A 26,514-nucleotide genomic window follows, 5' to 3' on the forward strand; every position below is an offset into this window, starting at 1 on the left:
TTTTTTGTGAACTGTTTTCCTTCAAAAATGCACTTACCAGCAAAGTGCATATCAACAGTACTGGAAATTCATATTCCACTCCTGCAAGTAAATACAGGTACTGACAGGAGGATGAGAACATACCTGCAGTTGTGCCCTGTTAATGACCCTGCTGGAGATTGCTCGTGCGAGGGAGGAACGGTCCTGGACTATACACTAGGAGCAGCCGAGTAGATATTCCACCCAAATGGCCATTTCCAAGAAGCTGCTTAATTATTGGGCATCAAAAGTAGTGGTTTCAGCTCTTTCATTCACATGCCCACTAATTCTTTGACACCACATCCCACCGAGAGAGATTGTTGTCTCCACATCCACACTAAATGTCTGCAGAGGCTCCTCTCCACCCAGTAATGGTCTTACAGCAGCACTTTTCATCCACTCAACACATGATGGGCTTGAAAGTCTTGTTACACATGATACAGGATGCAAGGCGGTGACGATATGGCAAAAGCAAAACTGTTTGATGTTTAGATTGCAGGCATCAAAGTCACGAAAGGGCCCATGGCCAGCATGAAAACATTTCTGTAATTAAGTGGGACAAGAAGCTGGGTGTAATCACTCTATTCGCTGGCCATTATTTGACTGTGAGGTAAATTTGTCTCATTTCTCCTCGGGAAGGATAGGAAATGCAGAGAAACAGTAGCTTTATCTGGCTCTGAAACCTTCAAGTTTGAGTATGGAAACCATAGCTAAGAGAACGAATAAATCAAAGCAACTGCAGAATTAAGGTTTTGTGCATGCATACAATTGAAAAAAAACCACACTAAACATGGTTTTCTTTAGAGCATCATATATCAAAGCAGGCATCAAATCTTTATTCTTCTAATTTTATATATAACCCTTAACTCACTGCATTTTTCTTCTGTCTTTCCCTACTTTGTCAGGACCACTTATACTGAGAAAAAGTAAACTTTCTGCCCATGTAGTTTTGGATTAAGCATACCTCCCAAGTGTATCTGGAGAGGTTTGTCATAGCTTCGTGAATCCCTGAGTTAGCAAAGGAAAACGTTCCCAATCTATGCCATAATGAAAACCAGGCTTTTATGAAATGAAGCAAGTGAGTCATTCTTCCAAGATAATTTCTACAGAGCGCTGTCTCATTAAAAATGATGGAGTGACAAACTAATGATAATTATTTTGGTTGCTCCTCCTCTCGCAATGGTATCTACTTAAAAGTAGAAGCTGAAAAGGAAAAAAGTACATTGCGATTTTTAAAATATATTTAGACACACTAATAGATGTGGGTTTGCATTTATATATATGCATGATCTTCAAATGTATATATATAGACCTGTCCTGGTTTCAGCTGGGATGGAGTTAATTTTCTTCCTAGTAGCTGGCATCGTGCTGTGTTTCGGATTTAGGATGAGAAGAATGTTGATAACACACTGATGTTTTAGTTGTTGCTAAGCAGTGCTTACCCTAGTCAAGGACTTTTCAGCTTCCCATGCTCTGCCAGGTGCACAAGAAGCTGGGAGGGGGCACAGCCAGGACAGCTGACCCAAACTGGCCAAAGGGATATTCCATACCATATGACGTCATGCTCAGTATATAAACTGGGGCGAGTTGGCCGGGGGGCAGGCTAGGCATCATTTGGTGCGTGGTGAGCAATTGTATTGTGCATCACTTGCTTTGTGTATTTTTTGTTATTATTATTATTATTATTATTACTACTACTACTACTACTATTTTACTTTATTTTATTTCATTTATTAAACTGTTCTTATCTCAACCCACGAGTTACTTTCCCGATTCTCTCCCCCATCTCACCAGAGCGGGGAGTGTGAGCGAGCAGCTGTGTGGTGTTTAGTTGCTGGCTGTGGTTAAACCATGACAAAAGCCAATACTGGGCTATACTGAGAAGAAAATGAAGCCATGCACATCTTCTGATGTTTTGTAGGAATTGTTATTTTCTCAAATAATTAACTTCAATATAATACAAAGAAAACATAGCAAGAAATTAATTCACAGTAACTTGCCATTTCGTTTAAAAAATTGGAACGCTGATCTAAAAAACCACTAATGTTTAAAACAAAGGTAAAAAACACTGAAAATGAGTAGTTCGGGAAAAAAAACTAGGATGGATAACATCATTTAAGGCTAGGCTACTATGCAGTTGTTACAGAGATATCGGTCAGCACTTACTGCGACCTACAGCATCAGGCCATACAGTACATCTTTCTTCTAAACTTCTGCTGAATCGAAACCCAGACCATTATCAGTGTGGTTCCTGACCCTGTAATGGTACAACTGGATTCCAGATACAGTGCAGGGACTGAGGGCCCGATGTGGCTGCTGTTGCTTGGCAGTGCACCAGTAAGTAACCAGACACACTTCGTTCCCTTTTATGTAACAGCTATTTGCAAAGTAAAAGTCAATAATATGTGAGCAGCCAAGAGTTCAAGGATGCATCTCATGGTCAGGTGACATCCTCCTGTACATAGGATTATTCTTTTAACGCATGAGGTTAAGATTGACATCCTGTGCTTCAGTACTACATACCTAACCTCACCACACGGACACCGAGATAACCAAACAGCCTGGAGGAAAAAAATACTTTCATGACCCAACTGAAGTGACCAACTAAAGAAATTCAAAGTTTACTGAAATAATTCAGGAAATAGAAAGCTTTGGTTAACTTTGTTTAGAGAACAGCTGTAAATGATCGAATAAAAATGTAGGGGAACATTCTACTCACTTTTTTTATTCCAGGATTTTACGATCTTTCCTCTTCCTCCTCCTCCAAACAAATTACTGAATCAAAAAATTCCATACACACATATTAACTAACAGCAACTAGACTAGGAAACGAATAGTGGAAGAGGATGCTTCGGTGCACAGAATAACCAGAGATGTTGGTATCTCAGCAGAAAGCTGTATCACTATTCTAAGCTAACCTAAATGATTCCCGGGCAATCTTTTCCCTGTTTCTCAAAGGTTAATTCCATTAGCTGCTTTTAAGAAAACTTGTTAACAATCTTTTTATTTGTTTGCTTTTCCTCAATGTTTTAAACAACTGCATTTTCTGTTACATTGTCTCCACAGGTTGGTATTATTTAGATTCATTCTTGGTTTCTTTTGGTTTTGTCCTTGGTTTCGTCCTGTTGTAGTTTTGCTAGATTTTAGCACCTGCACCATCCCAGTGCTTGGAATGATGCTGTTAAGAAAATGCCAGCATACTTGCTTATGAAGTATATTATTAAGACACATTTGGGCTACGAAGACCTACAAAATTTGCATGAACATGAAGAGGTCTACCTATGTTCATCTCGTGTGACAAGTGGAATGCAGAGACCTTCCCTCTTACCATGCACAATAAAAACTGCTAGACGCTTGTAGCTCTAACCTAAATGAAAGGCATGGGCCAGTCCTGAAAACTGCAGGATTACACAAAACTTATTTCAGAGCTCAGGTCAGATTAAGCCTTGCTACATTATTGCCTTTCTAAACGCAAATTTAAATAGTGTTTTTTTTCAGACATACTTGCTTTTCATGAGACTTGGAAAACATATGTAGGAGCCATCTTTTATGAAAGATGGAGTTTAGTATCTATAACCATTATATAGGCTATGCTTACATGAAAAGGAAGATGAGGCTTGATGGGCAAACCCCATGCAAATAAGTCTGTCATATATTTGAAAACACTAGGAATGATCAGGCTGGTTTTTAAGAAAGCAGACATTTGGAGCAGTGATTTTGCGCTCTCAGTCCTCTGGGGAAGATTTGCCACTGTCAGAATAGAACTACCTGTCTTTTTAGAAGGTGTCGTGTCAAACTGTACAGTAGACAGATTCTAATGTCTCCAGCTGAAATATGTGAGCAGTTGTATTTGTCGCGTAAACATTGAACTTTGAATAGTCTCATTTTTATGAGCGCAACAGATTTAACTTTTGTGGCCTTTAATTAATCCCAGATATAAAAAGCTCCTAAAGTACCCCTTATTTACCATGACTTATCTTGCATCTGTTAAATAAAAGTGAAAAACACTATAAAAATACAAATTGTGCTTAAGATGATTTGTAGTTGAACAAGCGTATGTATGTATGTAGTTTCTTCTCAAAGAAACTACTTTGAGAAGTCCAATGTATGCAGATTTGAAACAATTCATTTTCCACAATGAGAAATACAGGAGGGCTTTCTGTCCAAGTTGCTAATAGAGACAATTTTAAATAGTCCTTTCTTACAGTTAACAGCAGTTAAAACTACTTAGCTCTCTTCAATTCCCATGGGATGAATATTGACTGAATAATTAAAGCTATAATCTTTTCAGTCTCTTTACAAAAGTTTTCTGCAGAATTATGTCATTAAGACAGAGCTTACTGTATGTAACATGCTTATAATTCAGTTGTGCTTGATGGCTCCTACCTACTTCATTTCACCCTTTTTCCTTCATATTTGGAACTTCATGAATGTTTTGTCACAAAAGTTTATGAAATAGATGACAAATAGAACATCAAATTTTCATTTATACACATAAAGATACGGACTTGATGGTAAAACTACAGGAAACATCCAGATACCTAAGAAGAATCAAAAAAATCTTTTTAAGAAAACTATTTTTTATTTAAATTCCATGTCTTAAGCACCATGACAAAGTATATTTTTGAAATCTGTATAAGTCTGAAATATGTTTGCCCCTCACTCTGCCCTCCCGCCAAATAAATGAGCCAATTTTATACATATCTACAATATTTAATAAAGATGTCCAAACCAGCTGAAGTTTTACATAAATGTTTCAGCACTTAAAATAAAGAGAAACATTTAATTTGCTCTCACTCAGACAGCAAAATTAAATGGAAACATAACAGTCTTCTGAAGAAAGAATGCATTAAAGCATTTCTCTCTGTGGGGAAAGGCAGTATCTTAATATGATGATTTAACAAAAAGAACAGTTTAATTCAAGCAGTTAATAACTTTGTTCTTATTTAAATGCTTAAATGTTTGCCAGTTAATCGTATCTGATCAATAATTAATCAGTACTTCTTTTGGAATCTGAATTAGTATTTTTTAATAACAAATTATTGGAAGTTACTCAATAAGGTTTTCTATAAATTCTTTGGCTACATATATTAAGGAACTTAAATACACATGAAAGCAACTAGCCACAAGTACCTTAAAAATAGGACACATTTACAGATTATACAGGGATCAGAGTGCAAACGGTATGAGAGTTATTTTGAAGGACTAAGTTACTTACAACATCCATTTTTAATCCCAAACAGAAGGCTGTAGACAAACAAATTGAGATCCTTAGAAATCTCTTTGTAGAGCTTCTTGACCACCTAGAAATGCCTCAAACTAAAGTGTTGCTTCATGTAATAATGTTATCACTTTTAATTATGACATATAACCTGCAGTGTCTGTCTCCTCTTTTTTTTTCTTTTGAAGAATGTAGAAGTTCAGAAACTGCTCATAGAAAGAACAGAAATAATGGCTGTATCCCCATATGGAATTATAACGATTTTAGATTCTTTTATGTCTTTTGAAGATCTTTCGTAAGCAAAATATGAAAGCAGAAATCCATGTCAGTCCTCAGAAAAAGCTTAGGGTTATAGTGATTTTATGAAAATGCTTAATTTTCTTCTTGCAGCATTTCTTCTATTTCTTTATCCCAATTTTCATCACGCTTTTCTGATTCCGTCACCACCTCATACTCTTGAAGCTCTTGTTGTAATTCCTTTTCCCAATCAGCAGTTTCTTCTACAAGAGATAAAAGATGTGTAAGAATTAAACTGATAATATAGAATGTTGCTTATTTATATAGAACTAGATGAACTTGCACTGAATCTCTCTTATAGGCCCTGAACTTTATGGACAATTCTCCTTAAAAACTAAAGAAACTTCAGGATCAGAAATTTCATCTTCTTATTGACCACAGATAAGAATGAATTAATATACAAATCTATGTTCCTATGTGCATACTATAATAAACACATAAAAAGCAAATATGCATCTTAGACGTAACAAGCGTCCCTTTGCAAGCTCATTTCCTACAGTATTTCAGTCTACTATCAGCTAAATCTCCTTTTGTACTTTTAAATCTCCGGAAAAAAATGAATGAAGTTTATAAGTTTGTTGAATACACTGTTAGGAAAAAAAAAACCAAAACCAAATCAAGATCAAATACTGTGGATAATTTAAAAAAAGAAGCAGGAATTCTCCTCACTGACATTTGTAGCTAGGCAAGCTCATTTAATCAGTGTTAAAGGTAATCATATTTCGTACTTCACGGCAAAAATGAGTCAGAAGGCATTCCTGTGTTGTTAATCTCTGTTTTAATTAGCTCTACCTATCATATGCAAGAGTATGGGGGAGGAGATGGGTGTTTGATGTGTTACATGTTGGTTAGTACTTCAGCCTAGATATGAAGGTACGTAATTCCATAGTCCAAGTCAGTAAGGCCAGCTGAGATTTCCCTGAACAAATTACACATTAATGACTTATTGAAACACTTCCATCAAAAAGCTAGATGCAAGGAACTGATACTACTTTTAAGAATACCTCAAGCTTGGCTATGCATTGGAAAAAATAACAATTCCAGAAAACAAGGATTCAGCAATGTCCAAAACACATTGTAAGATGAATTCTGAAAATTGTATTATGATAAGCACCTACATACACAAGTGTCCTTATAGTAAATAGTTCATTGTGTATGGCCAGAGTAACATCATCACAGATGGTTTCTATGCTTTTTACACTGATATTAGTTCTTCTGAATTAAGTATAAGCCCCACTTTATTTCTTCTCATCATTCTGAAAGCCATTTGTTAAAATTTAACTGTTCCAAATGCATGTAAACCTTTTACAGCAGAGGCTGTAAGCTCACAGTCTGGTGCAAATACCGCCTTTTTAGCTGGTGTCACAAGAAGAAAACATAGCCTGACTTCCAAATGCTGTACTTCACCTACAAGGATGTCAATTAGAGAAAGAAAAATTCGTACACATAAGAACTTATGAAAGAGAAGGCAGGGAAAGGAGGAGGTAGACAGAAAAAAATACTCCACTGTCACCTTCATAAAAGAGCCACCTAAAAATTGTTAGGTTCTTTGGATTTAAACTTCTCACAGCTAACATTCTGTATAAGACGTGGTTCAACTGTGGTAAGAATTGTCATTAATTTCTGCAATATTTCATTGCCGGTTGTTTCATACACTTTGAAAAATGGTCACAAATCTACTTCCCTAAATTGAATTATGATTTTTTTCTTAAATCAACCTATCTTAGAATTACTGTATTTAAGACTGTCGTGGTTTAACCCTAGCCAGCAACTAAATACCACACAGCCACTCGCTCACTGCCCCCCCCACTCCGGTGGGATGGGGGAGAGAATCAGGAGAGTAAAAGTGAGAAAACTCATGGGTTGAGGTAAGAACAGTTTAATAATTGAAATAAAGTAAAATAGTAGTAGTAGTAGTAGTAGTAGTAGTAATAATAATACTACTAATAATAGAATATACAAAGCAAGTGATGCACGATGCAGTTGCTCACCACCCGCTGACCGATGCCCAGCCAGTCCCCAAGCAGCAATTGTTGCCCCCCCAGCCAACTCTCCCCAGCTTATGTACTGAGCATGACATCATATGGTATGAAATACCCCATTGGCCAGTTTGGGTCGGCTGTCCTGGCTGTGCCCCCTCCCAGCTTCTTGTGCACCTGGCAGAGCATGGGAAGCTGGAAAGCCCTTGAATAGCGTAGGCACTGCTTAGCAACAACTAAAACATCAGTGTGTTATCAACACTATTCTCACACTAAATCCAAAACACAGCACTATACCAGCTACTAGGAAGAAAATTAACTCTATCCCAAACAAAACCAGGAAAAAGACACAGAAGGTAATAATAGCTTTACCTTCTACTACTGAAGGTGTCTCTTCTCTCTTTTTGTCTAGCACCAGTTGTTCCATTTCTTTTCTTAGGTCTTCCTGATTCAGATTACAGGCATCAAAAGCATCACTCACAAATTCTGATACACCTGGACTTGTGGAAATCTCTTCCTCATCCTGTAGGAAGATAGTTTTGTATAAGCTCATCCAAAAAAGGGAAAAAAATGTCACCAATACATACTTCCACTCATGTGACTGACTGCCTTTAGACAGAGTCAGCAAAAAAACAAACTAAATGCATTACTCTTACAACTATTTTTTTTATGGGCTATTTTTCTTCAAGAGTATTTTTGTACAGACAAAAATGTTAGATAGTTATACTGAAAATGATCTGCTTTTCATCCTAGGCTCCTTTTTGTGTTCTCTTAACAACTTCAATTCTGTTTTTGCAATCCTCAGACACAATAATAAACTCATAAGTAGTTTAGAACAGTACCTGAGACTAATATTAAATTTTGACCACAATTCAGTAACAGTTTCCTACACACAAATAAGATTAAGAGAGGACAGTTCTCTGGAAATCTTCCTAGCTCAATTTAGTCCACTGCGTATTATTGGCAAGTGAATGCACAGCTCTGCTTCTGCCAAGAGTGTTCTCTGGCACTGATTTTACAATCCAGAAATGAACAAGGGTCATTACGTGTCTAAATTAAAGTTTTTTGCAGCATCAAGCAAAACTCTTCTTGCCATTGCAACAAAAAAATGTTGCTATTGCAATGCATCATTTAGATTTCCGATAGTTAAGCCTGACAACTGCTGAAGAGTTGGACAGAACATAGCACATGAATATATTTTTATGCAGGCATCCCTCGTGTCTAAATATAATGCAAACCTTCTACTCCAAACATTTTGGAAATATTTTGGAAATGTCACTCTTCAGAGTAAAAACATGTTTTATTATAATGTACAGGATACTAATGAAAGTATTCTTCAGGTAAACTAGTGGTTTTTCTACTGAAAATGAGTTTAAAGTGTATGCACTAAAAATTAATATCACAGCAGAACAGCAGCAGGTTAGGACTGTCAGATATTATATTATTATGGTTTCATAGCACAACTTACTCAAAAGGATGCATAATTACCTATTAAGTAACAGTTTCACATACTAAATACCAGAAAAAATATAACAGCATTTTTACCTCTTGAGATTTTATTTGAGGCTTTATTGTAACAGGCGGTGTTTTTGGCCGTACTGTTTCTATCAAGAGGGAAAAAAAGGGTAGATTACACTTAAATATATAAAGATCTCATTTAATTTGCATAGCTATTAAATGTACAAGGAAATATTGTATTTTAAGTTTTAAGGAATCCTGGTGGTTAAAGGCTGAAGTCAGCCATAGGTGAAGCATTTGCAACAACAAAATGGAAGAGAAGCAATTTTCTACTCTTAAGGCAAATTTAGCAAACCATTTCCTCATTATGACTCCAAATTTAAATCATAGGAACCCCTCTGCCCCTCAAAACGATCCAAAGAACTATGTAAATAGGAACAGTTGGCAATTTGAAAGAGTGTCTTCTATAAAACACAGATTGCACCACATGTCACAAGATCTTTAAAGTTACAAAGGTGTAGACTTGGTCATGAAATCCAGTTGCTGCCTATCATAGGAGTTCTCAAACTCCCCTGGTTGGGTACTACTACTGACATGGGCACTAGTTAGCTCTTGGGTATACCGGACTACATCTGTACGTACAGATGCACACGGAAAGAGTGCTCCGCAGCCTTACCTTCTTTCACACAGGCAAAGGAAGTCACTGAAAAACATAAACCCTAGAAGCTGTTCCCAATTTCCTAAGAAAACTCACTGTGCATTCTGTATTTAGTAGCATGGTGCTAGGAAGACAACGATTGTTTACAAGCAAGGACAGATCTTTTTTCTTGGCAGGTAAAGGAACACCTCAGCTTTCCTCCTCATGCAACTAGCAGGGCAGAGGAGTCACAGTAAAGAGCCAGGTGGCTGCAAGAACATTTAACCTACTGGGCAGGTTGTGGTAGTGATGGAGTGCTTGCTTAGCAGTTCTATTTGTTTAAACATGCAAAGCAGCTCCGAGCTTGCAGCTCTGCTTACTGCAGTGTGCCCAGGCAGACCCTTCCTGCTTACTCAGCAATTTCTGAAGGGGGAATTTTTTCAGGTTTAATTTTTAAAATTAAGATCAGCTCTAATTAAAATAATTCCCTAATTGGTAGCTGTCACTGCTTATACAGCTCATCTATTCAATGCTCATTGCTCTGTCCCATCCTCTCTTCCTTCCCCTTCCCAGTCTTCAGAGGATCTGTTATTGCACGCAACACCACAGCCAAAGAGGGTCCAGCACTCCCTGCTCGGGGAGGTTGTAGAATATGGCACTAACTCATAGCTGTTCAGCACCGAGTGCCCAAAGCACCGTGCAAGAGAGGTGCCTCAAGCTCCATCTGCTGCTCTCACGCAGAAGCAGCACAGCAGCTCTGCACTGGGCCATGCCCAGTCTGATGTGACTAACATACCATTAGCACTGTTCTGGATCTACTAGCCTGGCATCGTCTCTTCCACTGCTGATGTGCTCTCTGCCCCTGAGGTAACTTCATTCCCAAGTAAATAGTTACTAATAACTGGAGAAGGACTAGAACTGGCATTTTGTAATAGATCTTATATAGTCTCTACACTAGAATGTGGAATGTCTTCCATATGTCCCTTCTTTTTTCCTTTCTTTTTTCCTTTCCAACCATGCTAATTTAACTTTGTGAAAACAGCAGGTAAAGAGGAGACAGACAGAGATAAAAATGAAAGGCAATTAATTCTATTTTATAGACATCAGTCAGCTTTAAGAAGAAACTCTGAATGTTATGAAGAGTTACCAAAAGGCAATTACTTCCCGTTTTAGCCTCCAATTAGGGAATCCAACCTTCAAAAAGGTTATTTAAATCAAAAATAACAGATGATTCAGAGCTTCCCAAATCTATGCAATTTTTGAATCAAATAAAACACGTATTTACTACAGCCTGGTAAATGTATCTTTGCCATTACAGAATATACAGTCATTAGGACAGTAAATTTATCTGCATATCCTATACTGGTCTTCTGAATTGTATGAGATCCGCAACAGGGCAAAAGACAGTGCTTTTTTTTTTTTGTCTTCTCTCGCTCTCTTTTTTTTTTTTTTTTTTTTTAAATGAAGATATGTTTTTTTTTCAGTCACAATGGTAATTTTACTAGAATAACTCTTTGGATACTCTCCAGCAACTTTCTCTTTGACTGGCAATTTCCAAGAGTTTGGATGACTCAAAGATTACAGTTTTGTTGTTCAATAGGGTCAGTTGCCATCTCTCCTGTAGAGTCACTTCAATTAAAACAGCCATAGTTTGGCAAATGTGACTACTGTACTGTTAAAAAAAAAAGGAGGTTATGCTGCCCTAGGAACTTACAGTTTAAGACTGCCCATTTAACTACATATTTAGCTTGCATAAAGGAAACCTTCAGCATTGTAATTAATGACAGAGTAACTTCTATTTGACTAGTCAATCAGCCACAACAGTGTCAGCTTTCTTTTTTTCTGAAATTGGTTTACTGAAGCAATGATATGCAGAAACAGAAATCAAATAAAAAACTCAGTGGAAAGGGGAAGCATACTGATAGTAAACAGACTTCACAGAGAATATGCTTATAAACAACAGTGAAGAAAATATCTTCTATTTACGTTTCTAATCTTTCCAAATGCAACCTTTTCCTCTATTCAAAGGACTAAATGCAGTAGCAAATGAAAAGATCCAATACTCAAAGATCTATTGTGAGGCACTACAGAAAGCAGAGAAGACGACAGTCACTACTCTTAATAGTCTATAATATAATCCTATCAGTTGGTGTCATAAAAAACCCAGAGGAACAGAAATCCAAAAAAGATTAAAAAAATCACAACAATAAAGAAATCCAAGAAAGAAAGAAAATTAGATAAACACATTTAGATGCCACTTAGGTGCAAAGGTTTACGAAATCATGACAATCCCAGTGATTTCCTGAGTTGACGGCACCTGCACAGGGTAACAGTAAACACAATTTGCTTACAGAAAATGACAAAAACGGGAGCTGAATATGGTGGGAGTGTAGAAGTGGTATGACATGAACAGGTAAGTAGGAAACGAGCCTAAATACAGTCTGCACTGAAAGGTAAAGACAAAAGAGTTAGTGTAGCACATTTAACAAGGAAAAAAATTAAGTCTCAGCTTCCACAAAACTGATCAGTTGTTTCTCCATATAATCACATTTCCTCTATTGCTCTTCTGTTTCTATGGAGAGAAAAGAACATGCTTACAAAACTACAAAAACAGTAAGAAGATTCACTGAGCAAAAGAATTACATCATTATAGTAAGCACATAAATCATGTTGGGCTATTTCTATACTGTCTTTGTCAATCTTCCCAGGGAGGGAACCCTGGTCCCCACAGCCCACTGGTGTGTGCTGGCAATAGCTACTCTCCTCAAAGGCTAGCATACTCTGGTGGGCACATGACTTGTGGTCACTTTGCACAGATTTGGCCTAGATCTCTTCTGTGCTCCATGTAATATGCTCAAGTGAGGCCATGATTTTTTTTTAAGCTTACAAAGCCTGAAATAGCATGAGTAGTGTTTCTATGATTGACAGCATGCTGTTCAAAATGGGGACTTGCTGCAATATTTTATTGTACATAGCCCATCGGGACATAAACAACTGTCCTGGATAAAAGTAGTCAGAATTGGTGTCTCTTGGTCTGAAGTAGATTCTGGAGTGACCTGTCCTGTCAGCATTGCTTGGATTTTAACTCAGAGAAAACTATTTTGTTCATTCTAGATGGGGACCTTGCCTATGCCAACACATGCGTGCTCTGAACAGAACCTATGAGAAACAGAATAAGACAAACTGACAGCAAAGGCACACACACAAAAAAAAGCTCAAGGAAACTACTACAGTCCTTTTTGAAAAGGTATCTTCTATGCAACATGCAAGCCTGGCTCTGTAATTCCCATTGTAACTTCCACTTCACCCCAAGGTTCAGCTGCCTGTGTCTAAGGAGCCAAGGCTCAGCTGAGTAACCTTAGCTCAGGCTGTGCAGAAAATTGCCAAGTTGTGCAAAAGACCTGTGAGAAAATCTGTAAAAAGATAAGAAAGGTGAAATTAGAAACTGAGGTAGGATTAGAAAGATGGGATCATTAGCAGTGCAAGGGCTCAAGAGGAAAAATACCAATATGGAAAGATATTATATCCAAAAGGGGGGAAAAAGAAGTCAACTCGGCAGGGATCAGTTGGTTGTCAGTCAGGCCAGCAGTGTCAACAGGACATCAGCATTAATGGATTTCATAGATGATAATTTATTGATGGGCATATGAGAATCTGTTCCATGGTGCAGCAAAGGCTTTTTCCTTCTGCCTAATGCCTACCCAGCCTGCCAAGATTCTTCAGGTGTCTTACCAGGGGTGGTGAGCGTACCTAGCTTAAGCTAAGATTTAATGAGCTACTAGTTATCTTTTGTGTCTTAGCCAGTAACTGCTTTATACTCTTTAAGCTGCATATATTGCTGCTTGCAGAATTTGTTTGCATGCAGATAAAGATGCCCAATGGTTCATAAGAGGGTCAGTAAGAATAATTGGTATAAACTGATCAGTGTAACTGAAGACGCCTACATTGAAGTGGCTTTTTCATCTCAAGGTTGAATCCCAGGTAGCCTCCTGGTCCCTATCTTCCTCCATTTCTATAATACACTGTGTGCCTTTCATGTCCTGCATGCACCTCTGCCTCCATCACCAGAGTGATTCTAACCCCATATCACTAACTTTGTTTGGACTAAGGCCTAAGCAAAAGCCAAGAGCAAACCATATGCCAGCTGGCTGGGTTGGCTAGTACCTGTTGTCTTATCAGGTGAACCAAAAGTACCTCCTACTTCTTTCTGACAAGACAAAAAAGCACACCAGAGACCACTAGTGGTGTTGAGCTCTTATAAGCCAAGTACAAAATTTCATCTCTTGAGATTTCCACTCTTCTGGCTGAAATTGGAAAACGGCTTAAAAGCACTAGGAGCCCCCTCTTCCCTCATCTGGACAAACAGACCAGGTATGATGAGAGAAACTCTCATTTCATAGGAAATCCAGGATAAAAATTCAATGTGACTAATGTATACAGTCAGTATGCATGACATTAACTTAATGAGCTGTGTTAAAACAAATCCTTTCCATACCTTTCAGTTGACTATCCTCTTCTCTGCCTTTGTTCTCTTCTTTTCCTACTGCTTGCTGTTGAGCTGCAAGTGCGGTGAGTTGTGCAGACTGTTTAATTAGGGACACCCTGTAGAAATAATTTCTCCAGAACACCTCCTCCTTTACGCTAGAGAGAACAAACAGATTTTGATTACTACATTTGGAAATATGGTTCCTTTTACCATCTAGCGATGAAATAAAATTAAATATGCAGAGGAAAGGAGTAGACATAGCTGCCTTTTAAGTAAAAACTTAGCAATTTGTGATATTAACACAGTTTAAAAAAAATCCATCATTGTACAAGTTCTTGATCTCTTACAAGACAGTTACAATGGACTTGGACATATAACATAATAATAATAAAATAATTAATAATAATTAATAATTAATAATAAATAATAATAATAATAATAATAATAATAATAATAATAATAATAATAATGTTATTTCTTTAGAAAAAGCTTAACAGCATGCAGCAATATGTAATCTGGAACAATATCATGCTGTTTCATCTCTCTTGCCAAATTATGTAAATAAACCTAACAAGCCAAATAACCCTGTTCTCTTCACTTACTCTCTAAAACCAACATTCTATTATTTTCAAACCATATTCATCACATCTTCCCTAGACCTCAGTTAGAACTGGAACATCTTTGATCTATAGGCAGAAGCCATTCCTAGTTTGCAGCAGAACTATTTCACTATCTTCACATCTTTCAGCATGTCCGCAGGACCTTTAGTAACTAGAAACTGCCATCTCGGAAACGACCAGTTCTGGTAAGCAGGAGACTATCCCATTTTTTAGGTAATATTTCCCTCTGATAATCCTCCAGCAAGCAAGAAAAGACCCAATTTTAACCCAGAGGGAAAAGAAGCCAGAAATGGTAAGGCCCATGGGGAGGAATGTGTGTAGGTCAAAAAAGAAAGAAAGAAGCGAGTGAAGTTACCTTCCCGCCCATTCAGACAAACAGTGACTACTGAGACTAAGAACAGAAAAAACCTTATTAAGCAATGGGGTAGGATAGGCAAGAATAGCATGACCAGAGGCTGAAGACAGAGCATCAGAGACAGATCTGATGAAGATCTGGAATATGGGCAGAGGTTTAGGACTGACAGCAACAAAGAATAGCAGGGAAGGGTGTAAATAAAATAAGGAGCTGGGAAGGCTTATAAAAGGAGGAGATTTAAGATAGAAAAGTGCACAAAGAAAGATGTTTTCTTTCCTGTTTCCATCCTTAGACAAGAGACTAATGTTGGGAACTCCTACTTAACAAGAATGTTGATCTATGAAACAAGCTTAAGGAGCAGAGTCTGGGACTGGGCAAAGAAGGAGAACAGCACTGGAATAAAGCTGGGATCAAGAAGCCATACTGGAATAGGCCATAACTGCTGGAACAAAGACCTTATGGATCTTTTAGTTAGGTCCACTAGAAGGAAGGCAGTCACAACACAGAGCTTTTCCCATTGCCTATTCAAACCAGTTTTTCTTGCTTGCATTGCTGCTGTTTTGTGATGCATTCTTTTACCGTTTCTCCATGGGGTCTCTGACTATCTCTAATAACCTTTTTGGGGTGTCAGTTACATCAATAGATCTGAACATTTTTTTTGCTGCATTTACCTTTGTTTGGGAAAAAGATTTTCAATTATTTTAGCACAGGGGACATGGAAAAATTTAAGGTCTCTCCTATACTCAAGTCAACAGGTCCTTATTAGTTCTGAATGTCTAACAGATCTACTTCTATTTTTTCCTCTAATTGCTAAACTGCAATGCACATGCAATATTCCATGCATTCGAAATTAGCAGATATAAAATACATACAGAGGAAGTACATAAATAAAGAATTGAAGGAAGTGAAAAGAAGTAATTTAGGAATATTTATAGAAACATTAAGAGTACAACCATACATAGTTACCAGCAGAAATTACTTACTGTTTGGGAACGAGATCAAACCTCATCCTATTGAGAAGTTCATCTTCTTGTAACATCACCATTGCAACAGGGTACATTTGATCAAAGTCAAAATTAAACTGCACACCTGCTGGAGGATCTCGCAGAAAATTTCTTTTATCCTTTGAAGAACATATTTATGGTTATTAACTGATATCAGAAAAAGGATATCATATTTCATACACAAGACCAGGAAAACAATTCCACTTCCCACATAATTCTATCACACCACAAACTTGTAAAGCCTTTATAAAAACAAAAAATTGTATTGGGGATCTACTTTGGCTCAAGTTCATACTGAAAGAACCATTTTACTCCTGCACTCAGTGCAGTGACAGACACATTAAAAGAAGTATACTGAAAATACATAGTTTAATAATGCCAGCCAAACTTACTTTAAAAAAAAAAGGAAGTTTTAACCTCTCCAACAGAAGAATTTCAAATCCTACAGAAAATGAAATACTTACTGCTGATAAGGCCAGTATTTGTTGTTGAATTGTCTCTTCTTCATTGCTGTCTACCCAGGGAGGCACTGCTGCTTCTGTTATTGAAGGGAGGAAAATAATTGCCTGTATTACTTTAAAAAAAAAATCCAACCACCTTACATAAAGTAACATATAACGTCACAAAAATAAGCAGACTTATACCAGTAAGCAAATTCATTGTTCCTTTTTCCTAAACTAAACTCAAGGCATAAGAGAGAAACTCTAGAAATGGATCTTTGCTTATCAGAGGTAAAAAAAAAAAAAAAATTAAATAGTTGCTGATTTCTGTTATTGTAAAACTAAAACTGCGGGGATTTCTTTGCAGTCTGTTCAGTCAGAACTTGGTGCCTCTTAGTTTACTTACTGAAGTAGCGATGTATAACTGGTTAAGCTGCCTGCAAATAGAAATTTCTAGATTCACTTTAAACATGTAAACTTTGTCTAAACTGAGTTTTCAAAATCATTTACTATTGTCTTAATTTTCTAACAACCAGAAGACACCAATACTTTAATGATGAAGAAAAGTAAGTCATAAATTTGTTATAAATTACAACATGTTATACACTGAATAAGCATACTCAAGTTCAGCTGATTTATATATTTACACAGATACTTCCAAACTAGTTCTGTAGGCTGTACATAGAGGAAAATAAACTATTGTAGATGTATAGAAATCTATTAATCTCTTCACTGTCAATGCAAATTCAGCCTACAGAGACATTATGATGCACCTGTAACAGTTAACAAATAATTCTTGTGCACTTAAAACTAACAATGCTTATTTGCCTATGCACCTGACATCAGCAAACTCTTTCACCACATAGATTCACATCTGATGCTAATGCTTCTTGCAGTTAGGCCATCTGTTACTCCTTCTTTCGTCAATCTAGCTACCTATTTTCATGAAACTTGTAGAAATACAGTAACAGATGCCGAAGTTTACTAACAGAGACGAAGAGATAAAAATACAGACAACACAATCACATAAGCAGTCTCGCAAGAAGAAACAGACTAACACACTACAACAGACAGTATGAAAAATTTTATCATCATCCATTTAAAACCAAGTCATTTTCAAGATTAACAATAAAGCCATCAATTATTCAAACTGTCAGAAATTACTGCATTCAGGTAACACATTAAAAGAGATAAAAGCCAATGATGAAATGGAATGTATAAAAAAAAAATTTAAGTCTCAAATAGATCCACTGATGTCAATAGTACATGGGTGGATAACTCAAAGGATTTAGATCACAGATAATTATAAAGCAAATGACGTATGGGAAAGCAAAAGAGCAATTATGCCTTTAATGTAAGCAGAGGAACTCCTACAGAGAAACTAATTAAATACTATAGTGCAAACCCTAACCTATGTTTTTCATTTCGTTACGGAAATGTGACATGATTGCTAAAGCTCAAAAGAAAGGTAATCAGCATGCCTGTTTTCAACAAATACACAGGCTTAAGATTCAAAGCAATAAGAGATCAGCTTTGCTAGTACAGTGAACTTTGAGTTAATTTCATAAAGCTGAATTTGATTAAAAAAAGCAAATCTAAACCAACTAGACAATGTAACACTAACTTCACTTAAAAATGTCATCTTCCTATTCCACAATATATGTTAAGTTTTGCCATAATGTGTTTCATTAAACAGAGTTTTGATAGATTAGGTTTAGATATAGCTCAATTATTCAGCTTCCAGCAAGTTTTAGCTTATGTAATGTTATGCATTATCAAAAAAAGCATACATTACCTGATTTTTTTGTTTGCTGCTCTTGGACAAATTTTTTCTGTTCCTTCTGAAAATCTCCAATAATTGTCTAAAATAAAAATTAGGGAACCACAATAAAAACAAGATTTCACTCCTCTTGTTTCATGTTCACTCTGAAAGTGCTTTCAAATACACTGCTGTATCATATTCTTATATCCTGTAATTAACTTTTTGGAAGTTAATTAAAGGTGTTTCGTGTAAATCATACATTCCTCTTTTTCTGAAACATTTGATTTTACCTTTAAAAGTTTAAACTATTGTGTACGCTTTCAAAATTATATTATAGTTTTATCAAGTTCAGGGGACAAAAAAAAAAAAACACAAAGGAAAATCCTAGCTGGTAATTTGAACATCAGCACACTATGCATATACACTTACCGCCTTACCATATCAAATACAGACAACATAGACTAACTGTTTAGACCTATTTAAGCATGTTTTTAAAGCACTAGACACTTAAAGATACCCTTGGCCTTACAATAAGTTTCAAGAGTTGCCTAAGAAATATATCCATTGCAATAAATCAGACTTGTAAAACTGTTAAGTATGATTTTCAGAATGTATGCTTAGCTGAAATAAAATCATTTCTCCATTTACGTTGTTGACAAATTTTCATCAAAAAAATGTGTTCAGAAATATCCTACATTGAATTTAGAATTAAAACATGGAGAATGGTCTCAGAAGTCAGCATGCCATAATCTAGAAGTAACAATGCAAATGTTGTTCTGTAGTTGAGAGCAGAGGCAAAAAACCATGAAGCTAGAAATGAATACTTAAACCACTCGCAAAATACAAATTTTACACAGTGAGGTCTATGGCTTAACAAGTTGCCAAAAAGCATGCAAGTCTTCAAGCTAAATCCTGATAAATTCCTATAAATTTTTTTCCTTCAACAACCTTGCATTTCAGTTTAATATCAGTGAGAGAACTACTGTAGTGCCTGTTATACAAATAGATCATTGTGGTTCCTCCTGGTTGTAAGTTATATGAATTTTTGGTATTTATGGAATAAAATAATTTATATAGTGTAAGACAAAAGCTTTACGATGATATAGCTATAATCTGTTTCTCCCCTATGTAAACTTACTAGTCAAAACAGGGAATTCATATTACTCTAAGGCATTCACAGAAAAAAGAAAATGGTATTTTAGGCATAAAATATGCTATAGGTACTTAGCTACAGTTTCTTATGAGCATTATTATTTGTGTATTAAATTACCAAATAACCTTCTTACTCGATTTTTCCTTTTTGATGTGGATCACAATTATGTTAGACTCTAATACACTGTAGTAGGAAATATAACTTTGCTATTATATATAGACAGCTGTCACTAAAAAGTCAATGAAATCTGGAGAAAAAATTTGATCGTAACAGAAATTTAGAAGTGTCATTTGATGATTAATTTGGAAGACAACATAAAAACTAATTATATCAAGAAACTGAATTTCACTGTATTTAAAAAAAAAAAAAAGGAAACGCTTTAGTTCCCCTGAAGGGGTATTTGAGAGACAGGAGCTGGACAAGGGGTCTGGCTGCACCTCCCATGTCTGACACGCCTGCATGCACAGTCCCACTACAGCTGTGTTGGTTTTGGCCAGTTCCCTTTCCCTTTCCCTTCCGCGCTCCCCTTGCTAAAAGACACAGAACACTACATAGTACTTATTGCTGCTTTTTTTTTTTTTTCTTTCCGCCAAGTTCATGACTTAAAGCACTGGAAGAACACTTGCTGGCAGAAGTTAAGCCACTGGAGCTAGGCAGGAACAGGGAGAGCAAGAGGTAAGTTGGGTCGGGCGGGGGGAAAAGAACAGGACAATAGTAAGCTGTTTCATTAACTCACTGGGTCTTATGAAACCATACCTGTATAGCTCTAGGGTCTTAGTATACAATATCCACAAAGCTGAGCTAATTCTGAATCTTGCTTCAGAGATGCATTTAAGACGCAGGCTATGGCACTCCTCTTTCCACCTAAATAAACTGGGGAAAAAAACCCAACCCACACATCTCCCAGACACGCCCCAACTGCCTGTCTCTACTAACTCTTCCAGCCTTTCCTCCTACGCCAGCATTTTTCATATTTTCTTCTCGTCTTTCTCCAGTGTATCTACATCCTGAAGGAATGGAACACAGGTGCAGTACTGAGTAAAGCAGTGACCATTTTTTGGCATGTCTACCCTAAATAAATATTTCAGTCACATCATTTATCATGACAGGAGATATCTGCTCTTGAAATACCTAATTCCTAAAGCCAGCTTAAAGAAATGTTATCACATGCCAGATTTGCTACACATTACAACAGTAAGCAAGCAGATCTTTCAGATCAAGTATCTAGAAATAAAATACCTTGTCAATGATACTGTCGATTTTTCCTTCTTCTACAGACTTCTTTATCGTGTGTGCTGTTTCAGCAACGGATTCAGATATCTTTTTTGTAGCAGCAGTGGCAAAATTGAAGAGGTAACCTTTCACAGATGAGAAGAGAAAGAGCTGAAAAAAGATCTCTTTATATCCACTTCTCTTACTAGATTTTCCTTTCTCTTTAGACATTTGGATACCTACTTGAAATCATCTTTTAAATTCATTCAACCCAGCTTCTGGCCTACAAAGAACTCCCAAAATCCTATTTATGCTTTTCTAGTTCATATTCTTTAGTGATGATGATCAAACTGTATGTTTGATCACAACTTTCTGTAAATCAAACTTTTATACATGAACCTTGTTTACTAAATCAAACATTCCTAATGGTCCTTGAAATATTGCTTTCCAATGAATTTTCTGAAGCAATGTGTCTTTCCTAATTTAAGTACTTTATTGCTTAATCTCTCTGAAATAACTTTAGCAACAGTATTAAAACAGAATTATATTTTTTTAAGAAAATCAACATGCACAATAGTCTCATGAAGTAAGGCAGCAAACGCATTAAAAATTTTACGCAAGTAACACTTGAGATTCCTTCAAAAGTCTTAAGATAGACACTGCTCTTGATGTTTGCCCTTTTCTATTTTGCATTGTCTTCCTCTTTTTAGCTCCGTGAGAAACACTGTGAGCCTGTTTGCTTATTTTTCTGAATGTGTTCAGTCTCAGAACAGCAGTAACAAATATTTTCAAAGACTAACTAGCATTTTTTATATTAGCAGTGCTGAAGTGAAGAAAAGTGGCAGGGAAAGAACTATGTAGCACGGACAGTTGCCTTGTATTGCCTTAATTAAGGAGAACAAACTTGCAAGCAGCAAGATGTATATCATGAACGTTCAAAAACATTAAATATCAGTTTATTGACAAAGCATCTTAAAACAACACTGTTATTGCTTATTTCTCAGATAGTGACACGATGTCACAAGCACTTTATTACATTTAAACAGTTGTATTATGACTGTAATATCACAGTTACAGTTTATACAATGATACGTCAGTAAGTGCCATAGTAAATATAATAATACAATAATTGCAGAGGGTTCTAGATAGATTGGAGCATTGGGCAATCATCAATGGCGTGAAATTTAACAAGAACAAATGCTGGATTCTGCACCTAGGATGGAGTAACGCTGGGCACAAGTATAAACGGGGAGAGGAATGGCTGGAGAGCAGCCTTGCAGAAAGGGATCTGAGGGTGCTGGTCGACAGCAGACTCAACTTGAATCAGCAGTGTGCCCTGGCAGCCAAGAGGACAAACCGCATCCTGGGGTGCATCGAACACAGCATAGCCAGCCCATCAAAAGAGGTGATTATCCCGCTGTACTCAGCGTTGGTGCGGCCTCACCTTGAGTACCGTGTGCAGTTCTGGACCCCGCCATTTGAGAAGGATGTGAAGCTCCTCGAATGAGGAGGGCAACAAAGTTGGTGAAAGGGCTGGAAGGAATGTCCTATGAGGAGCAGCTGAGGACTTCGGTCTTGTCTAGTTTGGAGAACAGGAGGCTGAGGGGCAACCTCATTGCTCTCTACAGCTTCCTGGGGAGGGGAAGTGGAGAGGGAGGTGCTGAGCTCTCCTCCCTGAGATCCAGTGACAGGATGCCCGGGAATGTCTCAAAGCTGCATCAGTCAGGGGAGGTTCAGACTGGACATTAGGAAGCATTTCTTTACTGAGAGCATAGTCAAACACTGAAAAAGGCTTCCTAGAGAGGTTGTCAATGCCCCAAGCCTGTCAGTGTTTAAGAGGCATTTGGACAATTACCTTAATACCATGTTTTAACTTTCAGTCACCCCTGAAGTGGTCAGGCAGCTGGACTAGATAATCATTGAAGGTCCCTTCCAACTGAACTATACTATTCTATTCTAATTCTAGGGTTAGAAGTAGTAATGGTAGATCTAAACTACGTAGTACCTACCAAAGATATATTTGAGGCATTAGTAAGAATGCAAAGCACACGGGATTGTAAGAATATTTTAGTTATTCCAGAAAATCAACTTTGACTTTTATACACGGGATTTTCAAAAAAACCAGCACTTGCATTTCAAATAAACAAAAAACCACCTTCCTTCTCAAGACGTCACAAAAATTCCAGTTGCCTTATAGGTTAGGAATGTAAGAAATAACATTACCATCCAAAAAAATGGGAGTTGTTTTAACACATAGTTGTTAGCCACTGGTAGAATGAGTTACTTTGGAACATTCATGTCACTTTTTGGAAAGATGACTGATCTTGGTGGCATATAAAATATTCTCTCTTTAATGATATCAGCAAATCAATACTGACAAATGCAGAGGTCTAGCCAGCCCTCAAGCAAGCTAGTTTTTTATATGTAACTTCCATTTACAAGCCACAGAATGGCGGCAACCAAACTTCCTTCAAGTACTTGCTGGCATCTTTCGTATCTGTTATCAGGCTTTACAACCCATCACATGCTTCACATTGTATAAAAAAAAATGCCTATCTTCTACACTTTAGGTATAGACGTATATATTGTCCCCCTTATGACAGTAGAGGAAGCAGCAACCTACCGAATTGTTTCCTCCCTACCAGCTTTTATTATCTTTTTATGTATTCCTGGAAACTTTCTCATATTGTCGTGGTTTCGGCTGGGATAGAGTTAATTTTCTTCCTAGTAGCTGGTATAGTGCTGTGTTTTGGACTTAGGATGAGAATAATGTTGGTAACACACTGATGTTTTAGTTGTTGCTGAGTAGTGCTTACACTAGTCAAGGACTTTTCAGCTTCTCATGCCCTGCCAGCGAGAAGCTGGGAGGTGGCACAGCCAGGACAGCTGACCCCAACTGGCCAAAGAGGTATTCCATACCATGTGATGTCATGCTCATATATAAACTGAGGGGAGTTGGCCAGGTGGCGGCAATCGCTGCTCGGGGACTGGCTGGGCATTGGTCAGTAGGTGGTGAGCAACTGCATTGTGCATCACTTATTTTGTATATTCTTTTATTATTATTATTTTTCTTCCTTCCTTTTCTGTCCTATTAAACTGTCTTTATCTCAAGCCATGAATTTTACTTCCCCCTCCCCCCCCCGATTCTCTCCCCATCCCACCGGAGGTAGGGGGAGTGAGCGAATGGCTGTGTGGTGTTTAGCTGCCTGCTGGGTTAAACGACAACACTTATGCAATTGTTCTAGGTGCAAAAGGTACCGAAACATTTGCTGTCTAGCGACATTTTGGTATTGTTGGGCAAAGTGGTTTTGGCCAGTCCTGGAACCAGTCTGAAGAGTGAAATGCTTTTTATTTCCATTAAGGGCAAATATTGTTCTGATTTGAGGTATTAAAAACCTCAGTAAGAGGTGGTACTTGGCCTTAGAAAAATAGAATCAGTGGTGGAAAAGCAACACTTCCACTTTCAAATGACCAAGAAATTTTCCCTTCCTCTTATAAATCTATGCCTGTATTATGTATCTAGCAATATTTCTATTATTAGTTCACATTGACAAACTCTCACAACCTTTGTAATGATGTGATAATGAGCAAAAAATAATATATGTAAGTTTTACCAGTAAAATTCTTTATGTGCTAGGGGAGTTTTTCCACACAGCTACCCTGGTTGTTAGTCATACAGATATTTCTAGAGTAATCATGTGTTAAAACAGTGACATCCAAATCTTTACAGAAAAGCCTTTCCACCACAATCTTCTCTGGTGTCCAGACAATGAATGCATGGATCACTAAACCACATTCTCATTTCTAGAGCAAATTATATCTGTAACAGTCAATGCTTATTCTTCCCCTGAAAATTCAAAGTCTTTTTTTCCTTCCTGAACAATCAAGGTGACTACCAGATTAGGATCAATTTACAACAACCTGACAAGTATTTGACCAAACTACGCAGATAATCTGCTGCAGCTCAGATAGCCCAAGGCAAAGCACAGTAACGAACCATCTTAGACTAACCTTTCAGTTGATATTGATCCAGCATTTCAGAGCATCAGTAAGAAAACACTTTAGTAATGAGTATGGAGCTGTACTTTGGATTAATTTTATCTCAGAATCTACTATAGTAAAGCAGAATTCCTACCTATAGTAAGGTAAGCCTTGCCTCATTACAGACAAGTTCAACAAAATAATCAAAACCCATTACTTTCCTATGAAAAAATCACAGAAACCCCATCCCCAATTAATGAAGTAGGTTATTCTATATGTATACGTCACTTCTCCCACAGTGACAACTGAAGAGATACTTAAAGAAATGCTGTTCATTTAGTAACAATTCTGAAAAATGATGATAACTGAAAGGAACACTTGCAGCCATTTACTTGGTTCATATTTTAAATATCCAAGTTTTTTAAAATGGGATTTTTATCTCCAGTGAGGCAACATCCTTTAACAGTGCACAGAATTGTTAGCAACTTAATCAAATATTTCTCACTGTCAGTAACTGCTATTTAAAAAGAATCTCAGAAATGCAGAGAAATGAAGATGAAATTATAGAATTAGGTCACTTCCAAACTTCCAGCTTTAGCAATTGCATAGGATTGTTTCAGAACTGTGGAAGAGACTGGACAAGCAGCATGAAAAACTACATGGTAGTGATGCATGCCATAGACTGCAGTTAACAAACATCATTTAAAAGAGATGCAAAACAAAGATACGTGAAAACATAAAATAAAAAAGGGTAGGGAAGAATGACTTTTAACGCTTCTTCACTGAGATCATTTTCTGTACTAGGTAAACTGACCTGAATTACCATTTACACTTGGAAAGATATGCTTTAGAGCAGTTTTGCTTTTTTAAAAGCGTATTCCGGTCACCTCAAACCTGCGTTCCCCATTTTGCATCGCTATGCAAGCTACACTGGAGTTGTAGCTATCTAGATGAAAAGTGATTTTTCTTTTACATTTGTTGAACTGAGAATAAACATGCTTAACTCATCTTAAAACCTATCTATAACCGTTTGGTTCAACTAAAGCTTTGGTTTATGTGCCAATGATAAGTACTGATACTTATCCAATCCCTAAACGTGCAGTAAACTGGTCTCCCTTCACTTCTCCACTCACTAGCCTGCTCTCACCACACTAAAGGTATTTTGCTGCTAAGGCTACTGTTTTCTTTTTTTTAAAACAGACCCATAGCAGCACTTCCTGCGTGAAGATGCCTGGGCACGACATACCCTTCCAACAAGTGAAGCTATTCTTCTACTCGAGCCTTCTCCTCGCACGAAGGCCCCCAGCAGCGATGTGTGTGTGGGACCGGGGGAAGCCCCACACCTCTCCCCTGCGGCCCAGGCTACCGCGGGGGAGCGGAGCGAAGGGGGGGGGGGCGGGGCACTTCGGCCGCGAGGAGCCGCAGGGGCCGCGCGAGTTGCGCTTCCTAGTCAGGTGCGGGTGTGCCCCGGGGCTGGCGGTGCCGGGCCGCCTCCGCCCCGCTGTCCCCACCAGCACCGGCGTGCGAGGGGCAGGACACTCACTGCCGAGTCCCTTGGCCTGGCTGAGGAGCGCCTCCGAGTCCACCTGCACCTGCACCTCCATCTCCTCCGAGCTCTGCACGGCCGGCTCCGCGCCGGCTCCTGCTGCTGCTGCTGCTGCTGCCTCCTCCTCCTCCTCCTCCGCAGAGCTGCTCCTCTCCTCGGCCGACAGCAGCTTCTCCTCGCCTGCCCGCTCCAGCCCCAACCAGCTGCCCAGGCCGCGCAACATGACGCAGGAACGGCGGCGGCCGCGCTCGGCCGTTAACGGGCACTCCTAATGCCGAAGGGCGAGCAGAACTGTACGCGGAAGCCCGGGCTGCCCGCTCCTTCCGCATACGCCACTTCCGCCCG

At 37.9% G+C, this 26,514-nt stretch overlaps 1 protein-coding gene across 3 annotated transcripts; it reads right to left on the minus strand.

Annotated features, from left to right (window-relative positions):
* Nucleotides 1–4,577: 4,577 nt before the first annotated feature.
* Nucleotides 4,578–26,509, minus strand: SYAP1 (synapse associated protein 1). Of its 3 annotated transcripts, none has more exons than XM_075175593.1 (9): nucleotides 26,167–26,509; nucleotides 20,670–20,788; nucleotides 18,311–18,377; nucleotides 16,540–16,613; nucleotides 16,055–16,194; nucleotides 14,106–14,251; nucleotides 9,061–9,119; nucleotides 7,888–8,038; nucleotides 4,579–5,739 (listed from the first exon to the last, which is right to left on the minus strand). In XM_075175593.1, the coding sequence occupies exons 1-9, from the start codon at nucleotides 26,390–26,392 to the stop codon at nucleotides 5,612–5,614; spliced, it is 1,110 nt and encodes a 369-aa protein (XP_075031694.1). In that variant the 5' UTR covers nucleotides 26,393–26,509; the 3' UTR covers nucleotides 4,579–5,611. The 3 variants fall into 3 exon arrangements, with proteins under 3 accessions (XP_075031713.1, XP_075031694.1, XP_075031704.1); XM_075175603.1 differs by having other exon boundaries at nucleotides 4,580–5,736; XM_075175612.1 differs by lacking the exons at nucleotides 7,888–8,038; nucleotides 9,061–9,119 and having other exon boundaries at nucleotides 4,578–5,739; nucleotides 26,167–26,501.
* Nucleotides 26,510–26,514: the final 5 nt, after the last annotated feature.

The sequence above is a fragment of the Calonectris borealis genome, chromosome 1 (genome assembly GCF_964195595.1).
Source record: "Calonectris borealis chromosome 1, bCalBor7.hap1.2, whole genome shotgun sequence".
Taxonomy (NCBI): Eukaryota; Metazoa; Chordata; class Aves; order Procellariiformes; family Procellariidae; genus Calonectris; species Calonectris borealis.